The sequence below is a fragment of the Canis lupus genome, chromosome 9 (assembly GCF_048164855.1).
Source record: "Canis lupus baileyi chromosome 9, mCanLup2.hap1, whole genome shotgun sequence".
Classification (NCBI taxonomy): domain Eukaryota; kingdom Metazoa; phylum Chordata; class Mammalia; order Carnivora; family Canidae; genus Canis; species Canis lupus.
Window position 1 is genome coordinate 39,990,885 of NC_132846.1, and position 25,345 is coordinate 40,016,229.

A 25,345-nucleotide genomic window follows, 5' to 3' on the forward strand; every position below is an offset into this window, starting at 1 on the left:
TTATTCAAACACCAGAAAGAATCTCTTAGGAAAAGGTTTATTCTATAACAATTTTTAGAATTAATCAGACTTCAACATAGATCCAGCTCCTTTTTATCTCTTTAGAATAGCACAATGTGTTCCCAAGTGAACAACTGGTTTCATACCTCCCTGATGTTTCAGATCTGTTGGCCCAGCTTTGCCCTGTGGTAACAGTTGTAAAGCTGCCTTTCACCCACTTGTTTCTTTTCTTCTCCTTGCCTGTGATTTCTGCCCCCATCTCTTGGGCTGGCTTTCCACATCCCCATAGCACGTCCTCTTTTATTTTAAATTGCCTATATTTTTCACCATTTTCAAGGAGTTTGCAAAGACAGAAGAGAGGAATTAATACTTCTTTCCTCAGATGCTTCTTAGGAGTTCAAAAAAATGTTTTTCACGAGTGAATTCAGACAAATGCATCTGTACGGTTAAGACATCCTAATTTGCTGGCCTTAGTTTATGAAACTCTAGTTTATGAGCTAGAGGAAGTGAGACCAAGGGGAGGTTGATTTACCACAAGAAGCATCCACATAAATCCTCCAATGGGAAGCAAGTCTCAAACAACTAGTCATATGTGAATATACCATGTTTCTCTACTTTGAAAATAGCTGTCCTATTTTTAAGATACCCCTTTCCATTTTTCTAGCATTACGAGGCATTGATTTTTTTTTACATGTCTTCTTAAAACTCCCAACTAAGCTTTCTGTTTTAATTGCACTACAACCTACCTTGATTGTATTTGTTAAAATAGGTTTTTATAACCCAGAGATGATTTCAGAAAGACTACTGTTGTAATTAAGAATCATCGAGGGGATCCCTGGGTGACTCAGTGGTTTAGCGCCTGCCTTTGGCCCAGGGTGCGATCCTCGGGTCCCAGGATCAAGTCCTGCGTCCGGCTCCCGGCATGGAGCCTGCTTCTCCCTCTGCCTGTGTCTCTGTTTTCTCTCTCTCTCTCTATGTCTATCATGAATAAAAAAAAAAAAAAAAAAAGAATCATCGAAACATAAACTGTCATTGTAAATATTGAAAAACAACTTTTTTTTAAACAAATTTCATTGAGGTATAATTTACATGTAGTAAAATATACCGTGTGTGTGTGTATGTGTGTGTACCTATGTTTATAATTTTTTTAAAGTAAACTCTACATCTTGGGGGCTTGAACTCATGACCCCGAGATCAAGAGTTGCATGCACTACCAACTTCCAGCCATGTGGGCCAAAATACACCTATTTTAAATGTACTACTAGATGAGTTTTGATAAAGGTATACAATTATGTAACCACCACCACTATCAAGGTAAAGGACATCTCCATCACCCCAAAAAGTTTCATCTGTCTCCTATAGTCTCCTCTCACCAATCTTTAACCCTATGAATCACTCACTCATTGTTTTTAATTAATATAGTTTGTAATATATTAATATAGTGTCTTTTAACATAGGTTCCACAATGTTCCATTAATAGAATCATACAGTATATACCTTTTGTGCCTGACTTCTCTTGCTTGGCATAATATTTTCAGGATTCATTTAGGTGGTTAATGTTTTTATAGATAGTTCATTCTTTTGTTTGTTGAGTAGTGTCCCATTTATGGAAATATGCCATATGTTTATCCCTTCACCAGTTAATGTGCATTTGGCTTGTTTCAAGTTTTGGGCTGTGCTAGGTTAGCAGCTTAAAACAACAAACAGTTTCTGTGAGTCAGGAATTCATGCATGGCTGAAGGTCTCTTAGAAGAAGGCAGTCAAGCCTCAGTTTAGGTGAGGGAAAAGACAGGATGCTCTTCCAAGGTCATTTACTTGGCTATTGGCAGGCCTTAGAAGATCCACTTCCATATACAGACATGTGGCCCTCCCCCACAAGGCTGCCTCATGGCATGGTAGCTGACTTTCCTCACCATGAATAATCTAAAAGGAGAGCCCCCATGACAGAAATAGTCTTTTTATAACCTCATCTTGGAAGTGACATCTTAGCAAATAAATCAGTAAAGACAATAGTAAATAAGCAAGTAATTCAGTAAGCCCAGCCTACATTCAGAGGAGCTGATTATAAGGGCACAAAAAGCAGGAGGTGGGGATCCCGGGACCCACTTAGAACCTGCCCATCAGGCTGCTGTGAACGTTCATAGACAGGTCATATACCATGGATGTATGTCTTCATGTCATATCATTTGGTAAATACCTAGGAATATGATTGCTGGCTTTTATGGTAAGTATTTAACTGAATAAGAAAATACAAATTGTTTTCCTAAATAGCTGAACCATTTTTCAGCCCTTTGGCCATGTGAGTTCTAATCGCTCCATAGTCTCATCTGTACTTGATATTATCTGTCTTTTAAATATTAGCCATTCTAGTGACATGGTGGTATCTCATGTATAGTTTAAATGGCCTTCTTTATGACTAATGATTTATTTATTTGAACATTTATTTTTTTATTTTTTATTTTTTTTAATTTTTTTGAACATTTATTTATGTGTTTGTCATTTGTGCACTTCTGTGATATGGCTGTTGAATTTTTTAATTGGGTTGTCTTTTTTTATTAAATTGTGTTATTTATAAAATATTCCAAAAACCAGTCCCTTATCAGATATATGATTTACAAACTTTCTCTGAGTCTGTGGCTTGCCTTTCATTCTCTTAGTATTGTCTTTCAAAGAGCAAATGTTAGTAATTTGGTGGAGTTCAATTTATCAATACTTTTTTTTTACGGGTTAGCCTTTCGTGTTGTATCTAAGAAATCTTTACCTAACCCAGTATCACAAGGGTCTTTGCCTGTCTTTTCTTCTAGAAATTCTATAGACTTAACTCTGAGATCCATATCAAGTTTGTTTTTGTATATGGTATGAAGGTTCATTTTTTTTTCCTCTGGGAATGTCTGAGTGTTCCAGCACCATTTGTGGAAAGACTCACCATTGAATTACCTTGGTGCCTCATTTAATATCAACTGCCTTGTTGAAAATCAATTGTAGGTCTATTTTCAGGCTCTCTCTTCTATTCTGCTGATTTGTGTGTCTGTTCTTTCACTGATGTGGATTACTAAAGCTTTATAGGAAGTCTTGAAACCAGGTAGCTTAAATTCTACAACTTGTTCTTTTTCAAATTCGTTTTGGCTAATCTGTATCTTTCGCAATTCCATGTACGTTTTGCAATCAGCTTGTCAATATACACAGGACTATTGGAATTTTGAGTGGATTGCATTAAATCTGTAGATCAATTTGGCAAGAATTTACATCTTAACTATATTGACTATTCCAATCCAGGAACATGATGTATCTCTTTATTTTGGTCTTCTTCAATTTTTCTCAGCAGTGTTTCATAATCTTCAGTGTACAGGTCCTACACATAAATTGTTGAATTTATCCTGAAGTATTTGAAGTTTTTTAATGCTATTATAAATAGTATTATTGATTTTTAAAAAGCATTGTTTTTAAGTTTGTTTTCCATAAAATTTTCTCCTTCTGGTATTTTAAATAAGGACAATATAAAGTTCTGAATAATCCAATAAATTTTAGCGATTTGTGACTAGAATTATTTTTTTTTAATTTTTTAAAATTTATTTATGATAGGCACACAGGGAGAGAGAGAGAGAGAGGCAGAGACATAGGCAAAGGTAGAAGCAGGCTCCATGCACCGGGAGCCCGACGTGGGATTCGATCCCGGGTCTCCCGGATCGCGCCCTGGACCAAAGGCAGGCGCTAAACTGCTGCACCACCCAGGGATCCCCTGTGACTAGAATTCAAATTGAATTAGTAAATGTTCTTTCTCATGCCATATTATGTTTTATGACTTACCTGAAGACTATATTAGCAGGTTGAACATTTCCAGTTGGTGGCTGAGATTTTGAAATGTTAAGTTGGAAAGTTAATACATTATCATTGTTAGGAGAAAAAAGAAAGAAATTATAAGGAGGAATGTCTAAGAAATTATAAAAATGGATGTTTTTCACTTTTACTGGATTTTATCAGATAGACCCCGTGGGTGCCAAGTTACTCAGGTCAACTTGAGCTGTAAGGGCATCTCATGAAGTCAGTAGCATCATTTGAGAAGGCCTGAGGAGATCATTGACACCAGGACTGGCAAGCCACAGGATTGCCTCTTCATTTCCCATCCCCACTTCATTTCCCATCCCCACTTCACTTACCTATTTCTCTCAAATTCACATTCCCAAAATTGCAAGTCCAGCCAATGAGAGAGAGCCTGAATGGCTTTCTTGGCCCTAATTTCAAATTACAGAGGGATGGACTACAGGTTGGGTGTTCCTGGTTCTGTTACTGATGGCTGGAAGAGCAGGGTTACATGATATAAAATAGCTGCTAGAAGCCCACAAATATGGAGTAGATGATCTAAAGTCATCCAGTGTTGTTGGGGTGCCTGGGTCTCTCAGTCAGTTAAACCTCTGCATCTTGGTTTTGGCTCAGGTCATGACTTCATGGTTGTGAGATTGAGCCCTGAGTTAGGCTCTGCCCTCAGTGAGGAGCCTGCTGGAGATTTTCTCTCTCTCTCTTTCTCCCCCCCCAACCCCCCCACCCCTGCTTGTTGTGCTCTCTCTCTCAAAAAAAAAAAAATAGTAATAATAATTAATAAAAAATAAAATAGTCTTTGAAAATATTTTTAAAAATAAAGTCAAAGTCACTCAGTGCTGTTGACAATATGGAGTGTTTAGTGTTTTATCATGAAATGATATGAATAGGAGTTGAAATACTGAGACAAATTTAAAATTTCTCTGATACACATTTTTCTTACTAAGGTAAAATTGACATATGTTGTATGAGTTTCAGGTGTACAACATAATGATTTTATATTTGCATGTACTGTGAAATCATCACAGTATATCACCATATATAGTTACAAAATTTTCTCTGATTTCAATTTTAATCAAGTGTTTCAGCATCTTAATGTTCTCTCTTTTTTCTCCCTTGTTTTCCATTGTGCAGATGGCTTTGGAAGATTCAGAACAGAAACACAATATTTTGCATTCAATTTTCACGGATCTAGAAGATTTGTCAATAATTTTTGAAACCGATGATTTAGCACAGTCTGTACAAGAGTTAAATCATCAAGTAGCAGCTTTACAACAAAAAATCATGGAAAGCCTTCCACAGATTCAGCGGGTGGCTGATGTAAGTTGGCACAATAAAGACGTGATTTCTTATTTTTAATTTATATTTCATTTAGTAAATTAGAGTTATACTGCTATTCAACTCTTAATTATATGAAGACATATTGATCTGGTACATTTTTCATTTATTTTCTTATTTCTTGAATTATATTTTACTTTGATTTGCAACCCATGGTGCATATCCCCATTTTCAGTCCAGAAATGATCTCTTCAAAGGAAAAAATCCCGATCAAATAAACTCATTGTTTTCTCTTTGTCAGACAGGCAATATTGTTGATATAAAAGCACAGATTAGCAAAGAGGGAGTTAAACAGATAACCCCTCAAATCTTTATTTGCCAATAGCAGATATTTACTGAGGGGCTGCTGTATGGCAGCCACAGGATTTTAAACTAATTTTATTTATTTTAGCTTGAAACATGTGAGGCATTTATTTAAGGATGAAGTCACATAGCAAGGGTAGGTACAATTAGTCTTAATCATTTACTTTTTGTTTATCAGTTACATTTTCTATACCTCGCTTATATAACTTCAGGGAATAATAATTGGTAAACATTCTGGGTTATTGAAGCTTATTCCAAGGTTTTTAAATGCTTTTACGATTTTTGATAGAAATTACTCTAAGGGATATTGTATGTTTTCTTATAACTTTTTCAATATAAGATACAAAAAATAATTCCAATATAATTTAACTTTTCTTCATAGCTTGGAGTTATTACTACAAAGTTGCTATACTCACTCTTCCATTTGCTAATAAAGTTACATTTATCTGATGTTAAATGGCTCCAAACTGCTTTAGTTTGAAATCCTCACTCTATTTCTATGTAGTTTTACCTATCTCCTTCTTTGCTTTTGCTTGCTACAGTGTCTCTGCATTGAGCTCTTACTGCAGGCCTAAAGGGCCTCTTACAGGGACAGCTGGGTGGCTCAGCGGTTGAGCGTCTGCCTTTGGCTCAAGGCGTGATCCCGGAGTTCCGGGATCGAGCCCCACATCATGCTCCCTGCATGGAGCCTGCTTCTCCCTCTGCCTGTGTCTCTGCCTCTCTCTGTGTGTGTCTCTCATGAATAAATGAATAAAATCTTAAAATAAATAAATAAAGGCCCTCTTACAGTGCGGCAAGTGGACTTCGATTTGTAGGGTCTGCAGCCTGTATTCATCCATTTATGGTCATAAGGTTCTTAGCTAAGTCCTAGAGGCTGACATTGATGAGAGAATAACCACTAGGCAAATAATCTGTTATTTGAGTTAATCTGAGTATGTTACAAAGTAATTTAGTGACTCTGTATGACAATAGTTCTTTAGGGGATTGGCAATCCTGTCAATTTTTTCAGCTCCTTTTGTGTTTCTTTTCCAAGGGCAACTTTATCATTTTACATAAAGTGATAGAATTTTAAAAAAATATTAGACCCACTTGTATTCAAGTATTTAAACACATTCCAGGGAACCCTGGGTGGCGCAGCGGTTTAGCGCCTGTCTTTGGCCCAGGGCGCGATCCTGGAGACCCGGGATCGAATCCCACGTCGGGCTCCCGGTGCATGGAGCCTGCTTCTCCCTCTGCCTATGTCTCTGCCTCTCTCTCTCTCTCTGTGTGACTATCATAAATAAATAAAAAAATTAAAAAAAATTTTAAACACATTCCAAAGATAAATCTAAAGACTTTGTAGATATTGTGACTTTATTTAAAAATTGATTCAGGGGCACCTGGCTGGCTCAGTTGGAAGAGCATACAACTCTTGATCTTAGGGTCATGAGTTCAAGCCCCATGTTGGGTATAGAGATTACTTTAAAGTTTAAGTTTAATAAACTTAATAGGGATCCCTGGGTGGCGCAGCGGTTTGGCGCCTGCCTTTGGCCCAGGGCGCGATCCTGGAGACCCGGGATCGAATCCCACGTCGGGCTCCCGGTGCATGGAGCCTGCTTCTCCCTCTGTCTGTGTCTCTGCCTCTCTCTCTCTCTCTGTGTGTGACTATCATAAATAAATTTAAAAAAATACTTAATAAAGTTAATAAGTTAAGTTAATAAAATTAAATAAGTTTGTTAATAAAGTTTTAATAAACTTTATTAAAAAAATAAACTTAAAAAAGTTGATTCAGATACATAATACCTTGTTCTTATAGTGTAAGTAATTGAAAATTGGACTTAACGAAAAGTTTTAACTCAACAAAGTTTAAGCAGTGTTTTATAGAGTGGTATGCTATGAATAGAACGACCTTTTTATTAAAAGCAGTCAACATCTATGTACACTTTTTTTTTTTTAATTCCAGTATGGTTAACATACAGTGTTATATTAGTTTCAGGTATACAATATAGTGATTCAGCAATTCTGTACATTACTTAGTGCTCATCACAATAAGTATACTCTTAATTCCCTTCACCTATTTCACCCATCCTCTCACCCATCTTCCTTCTGATAACTATCATCAGTTTGTTCTCTATAGTTAAGAGTTTGTTTTTTGGTTTGTCTCTTTTTTCTTCTGCTCATTTGTTTTGTTTCCTAAATTCCACATATGAGTGAAGTCATACAGTATTTGTCTTTCTCTGAATAACGTGTTCACTTATTATACTCTCTAGATTCATCCATCTTGTTGCAAATGGCAAGATCTCATTCTTTTTCATGACTGAGTTATATTCCATTATATATATATGCCCTACATCTTTTTTATCCACTCATCTATCAATGGACACTTCCATAATTTGCTTCCATAATTTGTCTGTTTTAAATAATGCTGCAATAAACATAGGAGTGCTATATCTTTTTGAATTAGTGTTTTGGTATTCTTTATCAGTAGTGGGATTACTGGATCCCATGGTAATTCTATTTTTAATTTTTTGAGGATCTTCCATACTGTTTTCCACAGTGGCTGCACCAGTTTTCATTCCTGCCAACAGCACATAAGAGTCCCTTTCTCTCCACATCCACGCCAACGCTGTTTCCTGTGTTTTTTATTTTAGCCATTCTGACAGGTGTGAAGTTATAACACATTGTAGTTTTGATTTGCATTTCCCTGATGATGAGTAATGTTGAGCATCTTTTCATGTGTCTGTTGGCCATCTGTATGTCTTTGGTGAAATGTCTCTTCGTGTCTTCTGCCCATTTTTAATTGGATTATTTGGTTTTGGTGTTGAATTGTGTACATTCTTTACATCTTTTGCATACTGACCCTTTATTGATTATAGAACAACCTTTTTATTGATTATATCATTTGTACATATCTTCTCCCATTCCATAGGATGCCTTTTAGTTTTGTTGATTGTTTCTTTTGCTGTGCAGAAGCTTTTTATTTTGATGTAGACCCAATGGTTTATTTTTGCTTTTATTTCCTTTGCCTCAGGTGACATATCTAGAGAGATGTTGTTATGGCCAATGTCAAAGAAGTCACTGCCTGTGTTCTTCTCTAGGATTTTTATGGTTTCAGGTCTTAAATTTAGATCTTTAATCCATTTTGAATTTATTTTTGTGTATAGTGTAAGAAAGTGGTCCAGTTTCATTCTTTTGCACATAGCTGTCCAGTTTTCCCAACACCATTTGTTGAAGATACAGTTAATTTTTAAGAGATATAAGCGGCAAATATTTTTGGTTAAATAGGAGAATAGAATACACAGCAATAAATTGTGTTTTATAGATTATTAACATAAAATATATGCTGCATGAGAGGTTTTTCTGTTTCTGAAATTCTAGGATGTGGTTGCTATTGAAACTGAAATAAAATCAATAGAGAAAAAAGTTTCAAAAATCAAAGCTATCCTCTTATCAAAAGAAATATTTGATTTTTCACCAGAAGAACATCTTAAGCATGGGGAGGTAAGAAAGCATGGATCATTATAAAAAATTTTCTCATAATACTTATGTTTATTTTTAAATATATAATTATATGATGTGATAAAAAGTACTTATTCTTGCTAGAGTAATAGCAAAATAAAGTTGAAAAGTAGATGGGAATGACAATAAATATCATGTTTTAAATCATATAGTACTATCTATAAAAAGATAATTTTCTTATAGGTTGGGTTTTTTTTTTCCTTCATTTAATTTCTTCTGAAAACTTCAAATTTTGGGAGTTTTGCCTTCCTGTCAAATCACAGTGCTTAATAGTTCAAGAGCTTGAGCCTCTACTCAAGAGAACTGGGTTCTAGATCCAACTACACTGCTTATGGGTTATGTGGCTTTGAGCAATTAGTTAACATTTCTTAGATTCTCTTTCATATCTGCACGTTGGTATTGTGGTGATTAAACTGGACAATTACAGTGTATACAGAGCTGCTAGCACAGGATTGGAGACATATTAGACAGCATTCAGACATTGATTCCCCCTCAGCCTAGCAGTTAGGAGCCTATGATTTGGAATAGGAATCAGGCAGGCCTGGTTTCTGTTACCAGGCCTGCCTCTTATAGTCTGACCCCCTCTGGATCTTCTAACTTCTGTGCACCTAATTTCCTTACTGTGAAATGGAAGTTCTGATACCTACCTCCTAGCGTAGTTGTGATGATTAAATGAAGTGATATATATGAAGGACTAGTAAAGTGAATAATCTCTTCTCATTTTTTGATTATATAAATCCCGATCTTTAGAAGTCAGATGTCATTCAAGCAAAATATAATTATACTTTTGAGACTTAGGATATTTGGCAGGATAGTTCAATTCACTAAGCATTTTTTTGAGACCTTCCTTTGGGAAGCCCCATGCTAGGTTCAGTTGCTGTGAATGAAAGAGAACACTACCTGCCCTTGCACAGCTCACTGCCTGGTGACACAAAGCAAATCATCAGTTCTACAGAGAGGGAGGGAAGAGGAGAAGGAAGGCAGGGGTGGTCCAAACACAGAACCAAACACAGGCAATGGGTTAGTCTTGCCCCAGGCATTCTTTCCTGAGACCTTTAGCTATCAGGTCACAAGTGATCTAAGAGTTCTTTTCAGTCTGAGCCAAGGAAATGCTTTCAAAATCAAAACTATAAAGACTAAATCATACAGTATTTTAATTTTGAATAAATTCAGCAGTGGTTATTTTTTTTCATTTATGTACTGTGCTTATCTGATATAATTAAGGTCATACTTGAAAATATACGTCCCATGAAGAAAGCCATTGCTGAACTGGTGTCTTACCAAGTGGAACTGCGGTGGGCCCAGATGGGAATGAAACCTCTACCTGTGTTTCAGCGGACAAATCAGCTTTTACAAGATATAAAACTGTTGGAAAATGTGACTCAGGAACAAAATGAATTATTAAAGGTGAGCAGTTTATGATGATGGCCACCTAATTGGCTGAAAAACTTTTGGCAAAAGCTGGTTGTTTTCAGTTTTAATGGTAGGTCGGTGAGATTCCCATGACCACAAGATGCTGCTTTTGTTGATTCTTTTAGGTCTCTTCCAGTATTATTATCCAGGAAATGATATTTGACCAAAAATAATAGCTTATTGTTCAAATGGAGCTAAGATGATTTTTTCTCAGTTCTTATTCTTGTTCGATCAAAGGCATTAAAGCTTAGATATCATCTGTTGGATTCCATCCTACAATTATTGAAGATCTACATGGGTAAATGCTGTGGAGGGAGGTTGGAACCTGAGCAGTACATTTGCAGTCTCACTGAGACTCTTAGAGTAGCCAGCACCGTAATAATCTCAGTTACTTTCCTATTAATCATCTCATTTTATTCTCCAACATGCAATATAGATAGATCTATCTTTGCCACCCTTATTTTTACATATAAGGAGACTAGAGTCAGAAGGTTACTGAAAGACCACTGAGTTAACTTGTGTCCAGATTCATTTGTGTGCAAATAAGATAAGAATTTGAGTTTCTAGACTCCTGTTATCATTCATTCTCCGTATCAGGGTCTCTTCCTTCTAACTGATGATATTTTTCAGCCTCTCCACAGAAGGTTTTGTCTCTTTGGTGTTTGGTTTTTGTTTTGTTTTGTTTTGTTTTACTTCATATGTTTTGATTGATCTCCAGGCCCAAGTCAGGAATCATTATTAGATAGAAATTACATTTTTCTTTGGTTTGGATTCCTAGATTAACAACCACTTTCACAAGAACAGAAAGTTGCTGAAAGAGCCTTCAGTTCCACAGACTTCTCAACTTCATTGGTAGTTCCCACTCCACTCCCACTCCCTACTTGCTCTTCCTGATTAGATAGGTTGGGGTAGAAGAAAAGGTTATTTTCCCCGCTTCCCTACCACTACCTGAATGTAGGGAGAAAGCTGCCATCTCTTTCTTCCTCTTAAATTTCATTCCCATTTAGTTGACTACTCTGTGTTCTCCTAAGATTTGAGGATATCGTATAACCTCTGGTTTGAGTCTGGGCTCATAGAATCTCTCTATCCTGGCTATTGACCAACAGATATCATTTCCTAACACCCACAGGGAGAAAAATGATCTGGCATTCTGTGTACTGTTTTTTCATATGATAAAGATATCAAAAACAGAAAGATATAAAATTTGATCTATTATTTTTAATCCTTTTTTTTGTATGTGCTTTATTGGTTTCTTGGTCAGGAAAAGAAAATAACAATTGTAACTATGCTTTAAGGTGGCTTCTTCACAGGATGAGAAGAGGTGAAATAGGAGAGGAAATTATGTTTTGTGCAAGTTAGGTCTCAAACTGTGCTGCTAAAAATTTCCAATTTATTGTGTTAGTGGAAATCAGATGTCATCTCCTATATTTCAAAATTAAGTAAGCCAGTAGTAGTGAAAATCATTAGAATATGGCATATTTCTTTTAATTTCTGTTTTACTACAGTAAGTGCCCTCATTGTGGAAAACAAGACAAATTACTTTGGAGGGAGGTGATAATAGGATGTAGCTCATTACTGAGGGCGGGCGAACAGATGTGTGCAGCAAACATAGTTCTTACTTTCCAGCCCGCAGCTAAAATTATGATTAAATATTAAAGAAAATACAAGGAAAAATTCTATGTTGCCCAGAAACTATGCAGTTTTAAAAGATGTTTTGCTTCATGGTATAGCATAACAAGGAAATATCTATATTTCCTTTATCTTTCCATCATACTTTGATCATACAGTTTAGTACACACATAGGTTCAAGCTTCGCTACTTTTTTTTTTTTTTTTAAGATTTTTACTTATCTATTCACAGAGACAGAGAGAGAGAGGCAGAGACACAGGCAGAGGGAGAAGCAGGCATCATACAGAGAGCCTGACGTGGGACTCGATCCAGGGTCTCCAGGATCATACCCTGGGCTACAGGTGGCGCTAAACCGCTGCGCCACCGGGGCTGCCTGCTTCACTACTTCTTTAACACTAAATTTCAATGTATGATTCTGGTTAATGGTCCCTATTCCTCTTGCAAACTCAGGCTGCTCTTGAACCCTCCAGTTGTTACTTATAAAATTTATATCACTGATTGATCCCAAGGGATACCGGATGAGTATGTGGCTGGTTCAGGAAAATTCATCATCTCTCAGATCATATGCCCTTTCCCCTCTGAATCAATAACGTCACCTTTCTATGTGGAAAGCATCACATGGAGCATGCATTAAAATAGCATGAAAAACATATCAGTAATTTCATAAAACTTGGCAACTTTATGTTAACATGCCATAAAATGCTTCTCAGCATAAGCCCAGTAGACTGGAAATACTTAAGAAAAAAGGTGTGTCTTATTATGCTTATATTTCAAGCACTGCCCAAGGTATCCTGGCATGTAGTAGAGCAAGAAAGTCAGGTGCTAGTCCTGTGAACATTTTTCTCTGTATTTAGGCTACCATTTTCTATTGCAACCTATATGGGTATGTGTTTGCTATAATTGATTAAAACTTGTGGTGGGGATAGATGTTGGAAGTAACCCATGAATCTAGTCCTTAGATTATGACAGCCTTCTTTTGGGGGGGATTATTTTATAGATTGTCATAAAACAGACGGATGAATGCAATGAGGAAATAGAAAATTTGAAGCAGATCTTAAATAATTATTCAACTGAGTTCTCCCATGAGCGTATATCACCAGACCAAACTACCAACCTGCCGCAAGTACAGGTATGTCTCTTTAATTTATTTAGCCTACAGTTCATTCAACCATTGTTTACTAACCTATTGGTGTCTAGAAGCCTTTGGGATAGTACAGTGTGTTTTCTCCTTTCTTTCAAGTGAAGGTATATTCTTTGTATATTAACCTTCTCTTCCTATTTCATAAAATAGGTGCATTTGGCTCTGCTAAAAAGAAGCTGCTGTAACACAGGATATTTGGGCAACCTGACTTTCTGTCTAGCTTTCTGAATTAGGAGCCGGGCAGTATGGGCGGGCTGGGCTTTACATTATAGGTAAAGACCCTAAACACTGTTGTAATGAAGAGTTTCATATACTAAGTAGTATTTCCATATACCATGATTAGCAATATCCTAATTACAATTACCCAGTTACAGTGGTGTACATGTTAACCATCTACTGCTTAGGGTTTTCTTTTTTTTAGTCTTTGGTTTTAAATTAGTACTTCTATAACAACAACAACAACAACAACAACAAATGATTGTGTGCCAAGCATTGTGAAGAGCTGCTTTTATCCTACTATCAAGATGATTGGGTAGGCGAATGCTATGGTATTCAAAGCCAGGTTGTGACCCTTACTACTGTGAGGTCTAAAGCAAATTACTTACAGAGGAGCCTAAGGGGACATACCACACTAGGTGGTGGACTCAGAGGTGGACTCAGTAGGATAGACTCAACATTGAAGACTCAATATTGTAAATCTATTAAATTTCCCATTATGTTAAAAAAAAATGAGGATCCCAGAGAGCTTTAGTTTATATGAATCATATCTACTAATATAGAAATTAAAACTCAGAAATATAAAAATAATTTAGTTTATTTTAAAATAACAATAATAACCCCATTACATATTGGTAGAAATAACATATTTTTATGGAAGAAATTACAGTTTCCAAAAGAAAATGTAGTGAGAGGAGTGACCTTGTTTTACGTTTTTGCAAATTTCTTAAATCTGGCTTGGTAGAAGACAGCTAGATTTCCTTCTGTTTCTGCATTCCATCTGTTGAGGTATGTAGCTGTGTTTGAAGTATATAAAAACAATCCAACCTCTCAACAACATGTACTTGGAAAAGAAAGGAATATTCTAATAACCTTTTGAATAATTGTGGACATTCTTTGAAATTACACTAAACTCTAACAAGTAAGAGTTACTCATAGATACGTTTGTTAAATGGAATCCAAAGGCATGTCAATGAACTTTTCATGCTCTTGTATTAAGATCCCTTGTTCTGTCTGTGCTTAGATCTTCTAACTATGCATGGTTTTAGGACATCATGCTTGATCATTCGGAAAATATTGTTTCACTAGTTACATAGATCTTCCAAATATGTCGACATTTCAGTAGTTAATATTCAAAAATTCATATTTATTAATATTAACATTTATCTCTTCAGAAAAATCTGTATTTCTATATATGTATAGCTTAGCAACTATTTTTTTAAGTAAAAATAGCATTTTATGACAAAATTGGGTAGTTCTGCTCACACAGAGCTTTTCCCTCCATCATCATACTTTGGCACACAGCAGAAGTGCATTCTGCATGCTTTCCACTTTGTCACACAGAATATTTGAAATGCATGTTCTTTATCAAGGACATTCTTAAGTGAAATTGCCTTTTTTTTTTAAACAGTTGAGCACTTGATACCGAAGGATCTAAATTAATACAGTTACTATCCCTGTCTTGATTGATATAAAGTGCAAGTAGTTTTACCCACCATTGCTTTTGCATCATCAAAGAGTGAAAAATGCCAACAGAGTGAAAAGGGCAAATAACATTTTCATATTACAATGAAAATGATCTTGACCTCGTGGAATGTGAACTCCCATGGGTCTACAGATTCCACTTTTGAGAATGGCCACTGTGTGCCCTCCTGTGCCTCTATAATGCTGGTGTACAGACTGTTCTGTTTCTTGTAGGGTTTTTCTAATGACTGTAGTATTATGTCTGTTGGGAGGCATTATACCTCTGAAATTTAGTGTTTATTGGAAATGGACACATAGCACTGACAACTCCTATTTCATTCAGTTATCATTTCCCAAAGCAATCACAAGATGTTTAACTTCAGACAGAATAGAGTTACTGGTCAGAATGTGTGCAGTAGCAGCAGAAGAGCCATGGGTATGGGTGTCAGGAAGTCCAGGTCTCTGCTCTGTCACTGGCTAGCTGCAGCTCTAGAAAAAATCACCTTCCTGGACTTCAGAACTCTCACTTATTCGTAGAGACATGTTAAGCTTCTCTGTAAAAAAAAAAAAAAAATTAATGATTTTTATGAATATCTGTGGGATGGATGGATCAATGAGTAGAAAGAAAGAAAGAAGGAAGGAAGGAAGGAAGGAACAAATGAATGAGCAGTGAATAGAGGAATATATTAGGAACAAAAATTCCAATACTTGAAGGCTTGCTGATAAGGAGCAGGTTGTCTTCTGATGCACTGATTGCAAGGCCAAGGCAAAGGTGGAATGTTGCCTTTCGGGGGTGTTAAGAGAGGAGGATGTTAGATTAGACACCTGCTCCAAATCTAGGATTCCATAGTTCTGTTTTGTCTTAGATGGACAATGGGCAAGTGTACTTCTATCACATATAAGATATTTTATTTCCACCCATCAATTACAAAATTTTAAAGTAACGTTATAAAGCTTGGGATCATGTGTCCATCATTCCTATGGTAAGTTACACTTCACACTACCTTTATTTGCTTGTTTATTCCCATTTTGTAGGAAAATTTGTGAGGAAAAAGTAAATGAATTAAGTAAGAGTAAAGATGGCTCCAGAAGCAATAATGGAAGTGTGAGATTTCTCACCTTGTTTCCACTCTGTCATTCCCAAGTCTGCTTACAAATCGCCTGGGACATTTCCTGAGCCAGGGCCCTGTGGGTTCTGGCAGTCAGTCCTGTTGCCACTAGAGAGGTGGCTCCCAGCCCTGGCTGCATACCACAGGCCCCCCACAAAAAAAACTTTTTACAAATCTCTGAGCCTTGGCTTGACCCCCAGAGAACTGATGGACCAAGTGTCAGGTGGTAGGTGAAGCTAAGTCATCCTATAAGGGGAGCTTATAAGCCCTCACCAGGTCATTGAGAAAGGCAACCAGGATGGGGAGGAAGCCTACCTGACACTCACTCCTGGCTCTGCAAACCAAACAGCACAGAAAACTCATCATCCCTCATACCGATTGATGCAAGCTCCTGGGGGCATGCAGAGGCCTCAGGCAGCCCACAGCAATGCAAACACTCTTTCTGCACAGGGAAATATCAAAGGTATGGAAAAGCAGATTCTGAGTTTGACCCAGAAGAGAGAGGACCTGCTGGTGGACTTGAAGGCTGCCATACTAAACCTTCACCAGCATTTACAGCAGGACCAGCAAGAATCAGAACAAGAAATGCCATCAACTGGAGCATCAGAGGAGGAAGGAGTGGCTGAGAGGGATGCTTCTGAGTGGAAGGTGGGTAGGACTTTAGGCTAATGTTGACCCCACTTCCCACAGGAGTATTAAATTGGTGTTATTTTTCACCTGTAAAACCTGTGGCATTTCGTCGCTGACCTATAAGGAATTTTAAAAGTGGAGATACTCTGAGATTGTTCAATAGGGAATGTGAATCCTTGGGGTGTGTCTGTTCTGGACTCAACCTGGAATTCCTTTTTTTTTTTTTTTTAAAGATTTATTTATTTATTTATGATAGACATAGAGAGAGAGAGAGAGGCAGAGACACAGGAGGAGGGAGAAGCAGGCTCCATGCCGGGAGCCCGACGCGGGACTCGATCCCGGGACTCCAGGATTGTGCCCTGGGCCAAAGGCAGGCGCTAAACCGCTGAGCCACCCAGGGATCCCCTCAACCTGGAATTCCTATGCCCAAGTTACTTGAGATGTATATGCAATCCCACAGGCAGGTGGGTGGGAGCTACCCCTGAAGTGCCTTCGTCCTTCGTCCAGAGGGAGAGGGAGAAGCAGAAGCAGACTCTCTGCTGAGGAGGGAGCCCAGGGCGGGGCTTGATCCCTGAGCTCAGCGTAAACTCAAAAATGGACCCAGCACTTCTCTAAGTCCACCCCGAGTCCACATCAATGGATACTATTTTGAACTGTTGGATGAGGGGCCACAGGAAGCAGCACAGGTGAAAGGGATATAAAATTTGATGGAGTCCTGATATTTGGCTGGATGAGGCTACCTGGGTGGGTGGATATCTTGAATGAAGTGAGTAAAAAATAAGCTACATAAAAGCATAGCCAGGCTAGGATCCCAGTGATGTTGAACAGCAACCTGGCTACAGGTGTGTATGCCTTGCCTTTCAGTTGAACAAAATAAGTTCCATGTCTTTCCTCCCGGCACTCAAGGAAGAGGTGGAAGAGAGCTCCCTGAAGAGTGAAGTAAGGAACATGATTTTCTCATTAAATCTTGTTAGAAGTTCAGTTCAGTGGGAAGATCTTAAAATGAATAGCAACACATTTTAAACTTTAATGCCAATGTTTTATAATAGTGATTGAAGCCGTTCTCTTACAGTATTAGTGTTAAGTGCATCTAAATCCACTTCATTCCCGAGCGGGATAAATGTAATTCAGACGCACTTGTTAGCATGAGGGAGCAGATGAAGTTCTTGGTTGTATCCAACTTCTGAGGACTTTCTCTGGAATTTCGAGAGTATGTTGTTTGGTGGGCACTCCTTGGGTGCTTTCTTAGAACTTGATTTTTTCAGATTTGAAGTACTCTTTTAGTCTGAAGCAGCATGGTCAATGTTAGCAACTACTGCTGCTACTCCTTACTACTCCATGAGAACTGATTGCATGAGACACTTACAGTTGTCCTTCCTGGTATCAATTTCCATTTTAGACTTTAAAAGTTATGGTGGGTCTTATGCCTGAAGGAAGAAAATTGCAGCAATTTGTTGTCTTTATGTCTCGCATGCAACCACTAGACCCTTTCTCTGCTCATCTTATGGATTGTTAAATAGCTCCACTGTCACACAGAACAACCTGCTCTCCCCTAGACCAGGACACCACGGAACTGATTGGTTAGACCAGGGGGAGCACGGGCTTACTGTATGCTCAGGCCATCAGACAACTTCATAACCTGATTATGCCCCTTTGCGAATAGTGAAAATAGGGAATAGTGAGAACAGAAAGGTACCCGGGTGGAGAATAGAATGCACAGCAGTGTAATTCTAACATACGATCTATATTTGCTTCTGAGCTAATATGTTTATAATATCCACTGCTTGTCCTTGGCAACAGCAAAAATACATGTTCATCAGCTGTTTTTTGTTTGTTTGTTTGTTTTAAGGTTTATTTATTTACTTGAGAGAAAGAGCAGGTGTTGGGGGAGTGGAGTTGGGCAAAGAAAAAGTGAGGAGCAGAGGGAGAGGGAGAACAGAAGCAGACTCTCTGTTGAGGAGGAACCTCAAGGCGGGGCTTGATCCCAGGGCCCTAGGATCATGACTTGAGCCGAAGGCAGGCACTTAACTGACTGAACCCCCAGGCACCCCTATCAGGCCATTATTTAAAGAGAGCATTTGAGGTTACATTTACGAAAGCAGATTAAATTCCTAAACTGCCATTTTGAAGATCCTTTTTTGAGTGATGTGAGCTTCCAACTTTTCAGAGTATCTTTTAGGCTTCAGGAAGAGCAACCACATTTGGACTCCTGTAATTTTGTTACCCAAAGAAAGAGATGAAAAATAGGTGTGTGTGTGTGAAGGGGGGTGGTGGTGGTGATATTAAGGGCTATAGTTATACTGCCTGGTAATCTGAGTTTTACAGGAGCAATGAGTAGGATGCTATTAGGGTGGTAGGAAATGACTTCTTTGCTAATCAATTGATTATTGTGTTAGAATGGAGATAAGAAGGCAAAGCCATCTTCTGGGTCTTTACTCTGGAAGCATGATGGGGACATGGAGGAAGACAGAGCATCCTCGTCCTCTGGAACCATCATTCAGGTAATACTGAGCATAATACACATGGTGGTTGGAGGCTGGCAGGGATAGTAAAGGAAGTAAGTCAAAAGAATTTCTTTTTTGAAAAATTTCTTGGGGAGGGAAACTATTGGGGCTGAAAGTTTTTTGTTTCTCACCATTACCTTTGCACAAATTCAAAAGCAGCCAAGTACCTGCTTATTATTTGCAGTTCTACTATGTGCTCAGTGATAATAGGAGAGTATTTTCTGAGAACTCCATATGTGTGAATTCAGACTAACAAAGGAGCCCCTCTTTAAAAGGCTCACTGCAGTGTTTCTATGCATTTAACACACCTCTCTTTTTTGGGAGTAGTTGGGGGAGGAGTCTCCCCCTAATTCTCTTTTTGAGCAAAGTAGTATATAATGTGTATGTTTGCTCTTTACGACCTTCCAAATCTTCTCCAGCGTCTCAAACTAGAGGGCAAATGCCCTTACGTTAGAAAGTCATTATAAGCTAATGTGAAAATGATGTTTTTCCCTTGTTCCTGAAACATCCCAGCATCACTCTGATCCGAATGCCTGTCGCTCCTGTCTCCTGTCTGGGGCTGAGCTCTGCCAATCCTTTTGTTAAACCTTGGTACCGGGCTCTGCTGTACCTGCAGCTCCAGACTCTGCCTCTTGAGGTGTTCCTTCCCTCTCTGAGAAGTAGTCGGTCTCTCCACTCTCTAGCAAGTTTTCTCCCTCAGGGTCCTGCCCTTCCAAACAAACTGAGCACCCCAAATCCCAGACTGTCTTCAGAAACTGCTTTGTATCCCCGCGATGCCTTTCTCTCCCAGCCTGCCTGTAGGCATCCTGCTCATCCACCAGGGCCATCTCACCTTCCACCTCCTTCAAGAAACCTCCACCTTCCCTTCATCCTGGTAGCATTCTGAACCGCTTAGGATTTACCACATTTTTATGCACAAACGAACACGGTTTGGCAAATGGCAAGAACTTTAACATGTTTAGGTCCTGTACTGGGCTCAGCATGGTACTTGAATGCCTTGACTTTCTCCATCCTGCTTCCCAGGTCAATTACTGGGCTTCCTCTTGTTCATGACTAAAAGTCTTCACTTGGGGCTTCTCACCTTTGGCCCCTTGGGTAATCAAATTTTTGCCCCTGGCTAAACTGCCATTGACTTCTGGAACATCAGTTTAGTGCCTTTTTATTAGTCCTAGTCCTTTTTGATTTCTCCAGCAGTAGACACTGTCAACATCTCTTCCTGAAATACAGGGATCCTTTGACTTTCTTACTTCTGTGTTTTCTTGTCACCTACCTGCAGCCCCTCCTTTGTCACCTTCTCCCACCCCATCCACCTGCTGGTAGACATCTGCCCAGTGTTTCTTTCATTTCCCTCAGGGCAGTTTTGTCTTCTCCCATGGGTTTGGTAGTATCTCTATGCCAGTGATCCCCACATCAAGCCTTTAGTCTTGACTCTTTCTTTGAATCTGTTTTACATTTCTTTGCTGACAGATTTCTCTTCCTGAATGTGTTTTCTTATCTCCAGCTCATCTGACCAACTTCCTTCAAAACTGGTTCTTCCTGGGCAGCCCGGGTGGCTCAGCAGTTTAGCGCCACCTTCAGCCCAGGGCATGATCCTGGAGTCCTGGGATCAAGTCCCACGTCAGGTTCCCTGCATGGAGCCTGCTTCTCTCTCTGCCTGTCTCTCTCTCTCTCTCTTCCCTGTTGAGCTCGATCTCATGAACCTGAGATCATGACCTGAGCCGAAACGAAGAGTCAGACACCTAACTCTGCTACCCAGGTGCTCCTACTTTTGTATTCTTTTATGAATTGCTTGTTCATGCCATTTGACATTTTTCTCTACACAGGGTCTGATATTTTCTTTACTGACTTATAAGGATATATATTAAGAACAGTAATACATTGTAAGCTATTATCCTGGTCTGTTATTTCATTTTTAACTTAGATTATGATGCTTTATAAAGTAAAAATTACCATTTTTTATGTTGCTAATACTAACATTCTTTCTCCTTTATCATGCTTTAAAAGTCCTTCTCCACTCCTAGATTAGAAAAAGATTCACTGTTTTTTTTTTTAAGAATTTTTATGGCATAACTTTTACATTTAAATATTAGATATAGGGGCATCCGGGCGGCTCAGTCAGTTAAGCATCTGACTCTTGATTTCAGTTTAGGTCATGATCTCAGGGTCATGAGATCAAGTCCTGTGTTGTACTCCACACTGGGTGTGGAGCCTGCTTAAGATTCTCTCTCTTCTTCTACCCCTCAGCACCCCCCACCCCACCCTGCTCTCACTGTCTCTAAAAATAAATAAATAAATAGATAGATAAATAAATAAATAAATAAATATTAGATATAATTAGAATCCATTATTAGGAGTAAGATAAGGATTCAGTTATATTTTTTCATGAAATACCTGAGTAGTTCCCAAATTTAATATATTAATCTTTTCCCCTATTATTTGAAAGGTGGCCTTTATCATATAATTTCATTTAATTTTTTTGGTTCTCTTATTAATCTACTTAAATACAGAATTCTATAGATTTCCTTATATGTTCCTCATTAACTAGAGAGCTTTAGAAAATTTAAGTCTTTCAAATTAAGACAAACCTGAGGAAGTTGATTTTTTTTTTTTTTTTCCTAATGAACAAACTTTTCTCTAAATGCACCTGAATTTTCTGGACATTTCTGCAACCAGGTGATGTGTAAAATGAGCTGGTCCAGGAAGAGTAGCTTACATGGCAGCAAGAGCAGGAAGTTTTCTGGACCTCTGGTTCTTTTCTTTACAGGAAGCAGTTGAGAAAATAAGCACATGTGATAATCCTATGGCACAAATTCTTGCACCAGATTCACTGAGTCCCAACCAAACAGAGGAGGTAAGTCCGGTTGGTAAATAAGCAAACTGCTTGGGTACCTAGACGAACACTCAGAGATGAAAGCTTTCTGCAATATTTTGCATATCAAGCCAGGAGTTCTTTGTGAACTTTAACATATTCATATGTGCTGTTAAGCTGGAGAACTGGAAGATTTGCCATTAGATGTTGACATAGAAAGGAAGCACGGCACAGCAATGAAGGATTTATCACTTGCTCACTGTTTATTATGGTGAACTAGCCTTTCCACCAACTACTTCTTTCTTCTATAGATATAACTTAGGAGGGTCCTTACAGTGGAGGGGAGCTAATATTGATTAACTGCCTATCATGTAAGAGGCATGGATATTTGCTGTTTAATCCTCAGATTAAATAAGGTAGATAAATGCCTACCATGAGTTTACAAATGAGGAAATACAAATTTAAAGAATGAAAGTACAGCTGGTAAGTGGAAGAGTAAGGAGCAAACCTAGAATATTTTAATCTGCCTTCCTGATTTGAACATTTAGTGCTGAGAGATGTGAAAGCAAGGTAGGTTTGGCCTCACAAAATCACTCGCCTCCCCAGCACCGCCCCAGCAGCACGGCTCATATCTGGGCAGGTGTAGGGAGCGCTGCACTTTAGCCAGGTGATCCTGCATTTTATAACAAGTGTGTGTGGTGGTGCTGCAGGTAGGGGAGACTTAAAGATGTTTGTAGAATTGACTCTAAAATGTTAGGGAGCAAATTTAAAGGGTTGGTATTTTGGCATGAAATACGGCCACTGCCAGAAAATTTGCTTGCATTTTAACTGAATCCTGTTACTTAGATTGGTGGCATGTTGACGCAGAAACCAAGCAGTGTGACATTCACTGAAGTGAGAGCTGAACTTGGATACTAGAGCATTGGTGACATTCACATTCTTAAAGACCCCAAGGCATAATGAAATCAGGGATTGCATCTTGGTTCTTGTTACTCATTGGGTGACCTAGGAGATTTGAATAACCTAACTATACCTCAGTTTCCTCATCTGTACACTGGGAATAATAAGGGCTTGTGATGGGAAATAATGAGAGGGTCCATGTGTCACTTAGCATGGTGGCCTGGCCCTAGAGCCCAGTAAAGGGTTGGGTATTACTAACATAGTTATTCAGTGAAGATAATATAATGCTCTTTAACAAGAAATACTGGTGGAAATACTTTTTAGCCACCCAAAATGTGTAATCCTAAAACATCCACTTAAATCATTTCTGCTTTTAGAATTTGGGGCTATAAGTTAGAGAAGATGTTTAGCAGGGGTGTGATTGTGGAAAAAACTGTAGACTCTGAATTAAAAGATTGCAGAGTTGTGTGACCTCAGACAAGTAACTTACATCTGGGCCCAAGCTTCCCAGAAGCAAAGTGGTGAAATGGGAGGTAGGTGAGTTGCTTAAGCGTTAAATGAACTTGGGTTTCTTTGACTATAAAAAGAGGTGGGTGAACTGGTTACTGGCAGGGTTCCCAGACCACCTTTAGCAATTGCGGTTTCTATGGTTGCAAATATTCTTTTTTTCTTTCGTTCACCTTTGGATTCTTTTCAGTTTCAAATAACTAGCAAATAAAGCCCAGATTAGTTATCCGGCTTCCTTGTCTTCTCATTAATTCAGTGAGTTAGTGAAAAAGGATAGAAATTCAATATCACCATTAAAAAATGTGTGTGGTGTATGATAGGTGCTCAAATAATGTTTTCAAATAAACAAGGTCCATGGTAAACCTGTTATCATAGACTAATTAATATCAATTGTTATCTCAGGTGACAAAAAAGAAACTCCCCAAATCTTTGCCGCTAAGATGTAGCAATATCTGAAAACTAGAAAATCATTAATCAGATGACTAGCAATTGGTGTCTGGCAGTAAAATCACACAACTGTTGCTTTTAAAAAAAAAAAAAAAATCAGGATTAAAAAGGAAAATTGAAACCGGTGACTCCCAAGGATAGCGCCAACTGTGCAGAAAAACACAAGGCATGGGAAGACTTCCTCAACTAGGGAGAAATAGTGTTTTGTCAGTAAAGAGCAAACATATGTGAAGTTAATAGATGGCCAAGGGGAACAAGTGCAATTCAGAGGCACGTCTGCTAAGCTAGCTTTCCTAATACTCACCATGTGTGTGAAAAAGGAGTATTTTCACACCCTGCATGTTGTTGTTATCACTTGCCTACTTTGTTTACTTTTGTTGTACTGAAAGTTCTATGCTTAAACAAAATTCTGTAGAATTGGGAATTTTTGTGCATTTGAGTTGAGTTAGGCTGTACCTTTGCGAGCGATTTTGTCACCTGGCCAAAATTGTGCTTATTAGATGCTAACATCTAGCTAACAAAGTCTTATATAGAAAATATCGTATTTCATCATAATCACAATCAATAAAATATTGAGATCAATAATTTTGTAGAGCAAAACACAAATCCTTATTCCTGAGGGAATTTCTCTAGAAGGGTCAATATAATCTTTCAATATTCTGGAAAAGGATGTGGGAAGCAAATATGTCTGTATATCAAATCATCTTTTACTTCCAAATTGAAAATATCTAATGTGTCATTAATAGAATACTTGATGTGGTATCTGGAAGAAATTTTTCTTTTGGATCAATAAGCAACCCAGGTGTTTCAATAAGAACACATCTTTCATCATGCTTTCTTTATACTATAGTATAAGCATCTAGTCCTTAATAATATTTGAGCATCTGAATAGTGAAAAACAGTTTCAGGGATTCTCTCTGAATAGTAGGAAAAGAATTTCCAGATTACCCCACTGAAGATCATTACTTGACTCACACTACTTTTTCTTTTTTTTTTTTTTTTTTTTAGATTTTATTTATTTATATGAGAGAGAGAAAGGGAGAGCACAAAGGGAGAGGGAGTGAGAGAAGCAGACTTCCTGCTGAGCAGAGAGCTCAATCCCAGGGCCCTGAGATCATGAACTGAGCTTAAGGCAGGGGTTTAACAGACTCCCCCTCACACTACTGTTAAGAGGGAGAAATTTAGTTGAGTAATAGCATGTATGTTAGGAAAGAAAAAAAAAGTCAAAATATCTTATAATCTACTTGTAAAGTGTGTGGCCTATTTCCTTGTATCCCAGCTGGTGCGTAAAGTGCCTTTTTTTCTGTGTGATCAGAGCTCACAGCAACGTAAGCATTGCTTAATCATGTGTCACACAAATTCAAACACTGGCCAATTCGCTGAGAAGTTTGAGACACACACCCACATGCACACCCTCTCACTCACACTCACCTGTCTCCTGGGGCCCACCTGCTGTTTAATGAACTGCGAGCCCATTTGTCTTCTCCGTGCCTGGGAACACTACCTGTGTACATGCAGATCGGCTGCTTGGAAACCTGGAGCACCAGGTCACATGATTGTTGCTATGAGTGTGGAGGTGCAGTTTTTTTTTTTTTATTACTTCTTCTGCCCCTATTGATTT

At 38.2% G+C, this 25,345-nt stretch overlaps 1 protein-coding gene across 6 annotated transcripts in view; it reads left to right on the forward strand.

Annotated features, from left to right (window-relative positions):
- Nucleotides 1-25,345, forward strand: part of SYNE2 (spectrin repeat containing nuclear envelope protein 2) — a 320,078-nt gene that overhangs the window by 202,808 nt on the left and 91,925 nt on the right. For 4 of the 6 annotated variants that reach the window (XM_072838881.1, XM_072838882.1, XM_072838883.1 and 1 more), the window contains 8 exons: nucleotides 4,951-5,136; nucleotides 8,815-8,937; nucleotides 10,180-10,362; nucleotides 12,995-13,126; nucleotides 16,378-16,575; nucleotides 17,422-17,496; nucleotides 18,954-19,058; nucleotides 21,826-21,912. In XM_072838881.1, the coding sequence (XP_072694982.1) occupies nucleotides 4,951-5,136; nucleotides 8,815-8,937; nucleotides 10,180-10,362; nucleotides 12,995-13,126; nucleotides 16,378-16,575; nucleotides 17,422-17,496; nucleotides 18,954-19,058; nucleotides 21,826-21,912 (1,089 nt within the window). Of the gene's footprint in view, nucleotides 1-4,950; nucleotides 5,137-8,814; nucleotides 8,938-10,179; nucleotides 10,363-12,994; nucleotides 13,127-16,377; nucleotides 16,576-17,421; nucleotides 17,497-18,953; nucleotides 19,059-21,825; nucleotides 21,913-25,261; nucleotides 25,301-25,345 lie in introns of those variants that run through there. The other 2 variants (XM_072838884.1, XM_072838886.1) reach the window with 2 other exon arrangements.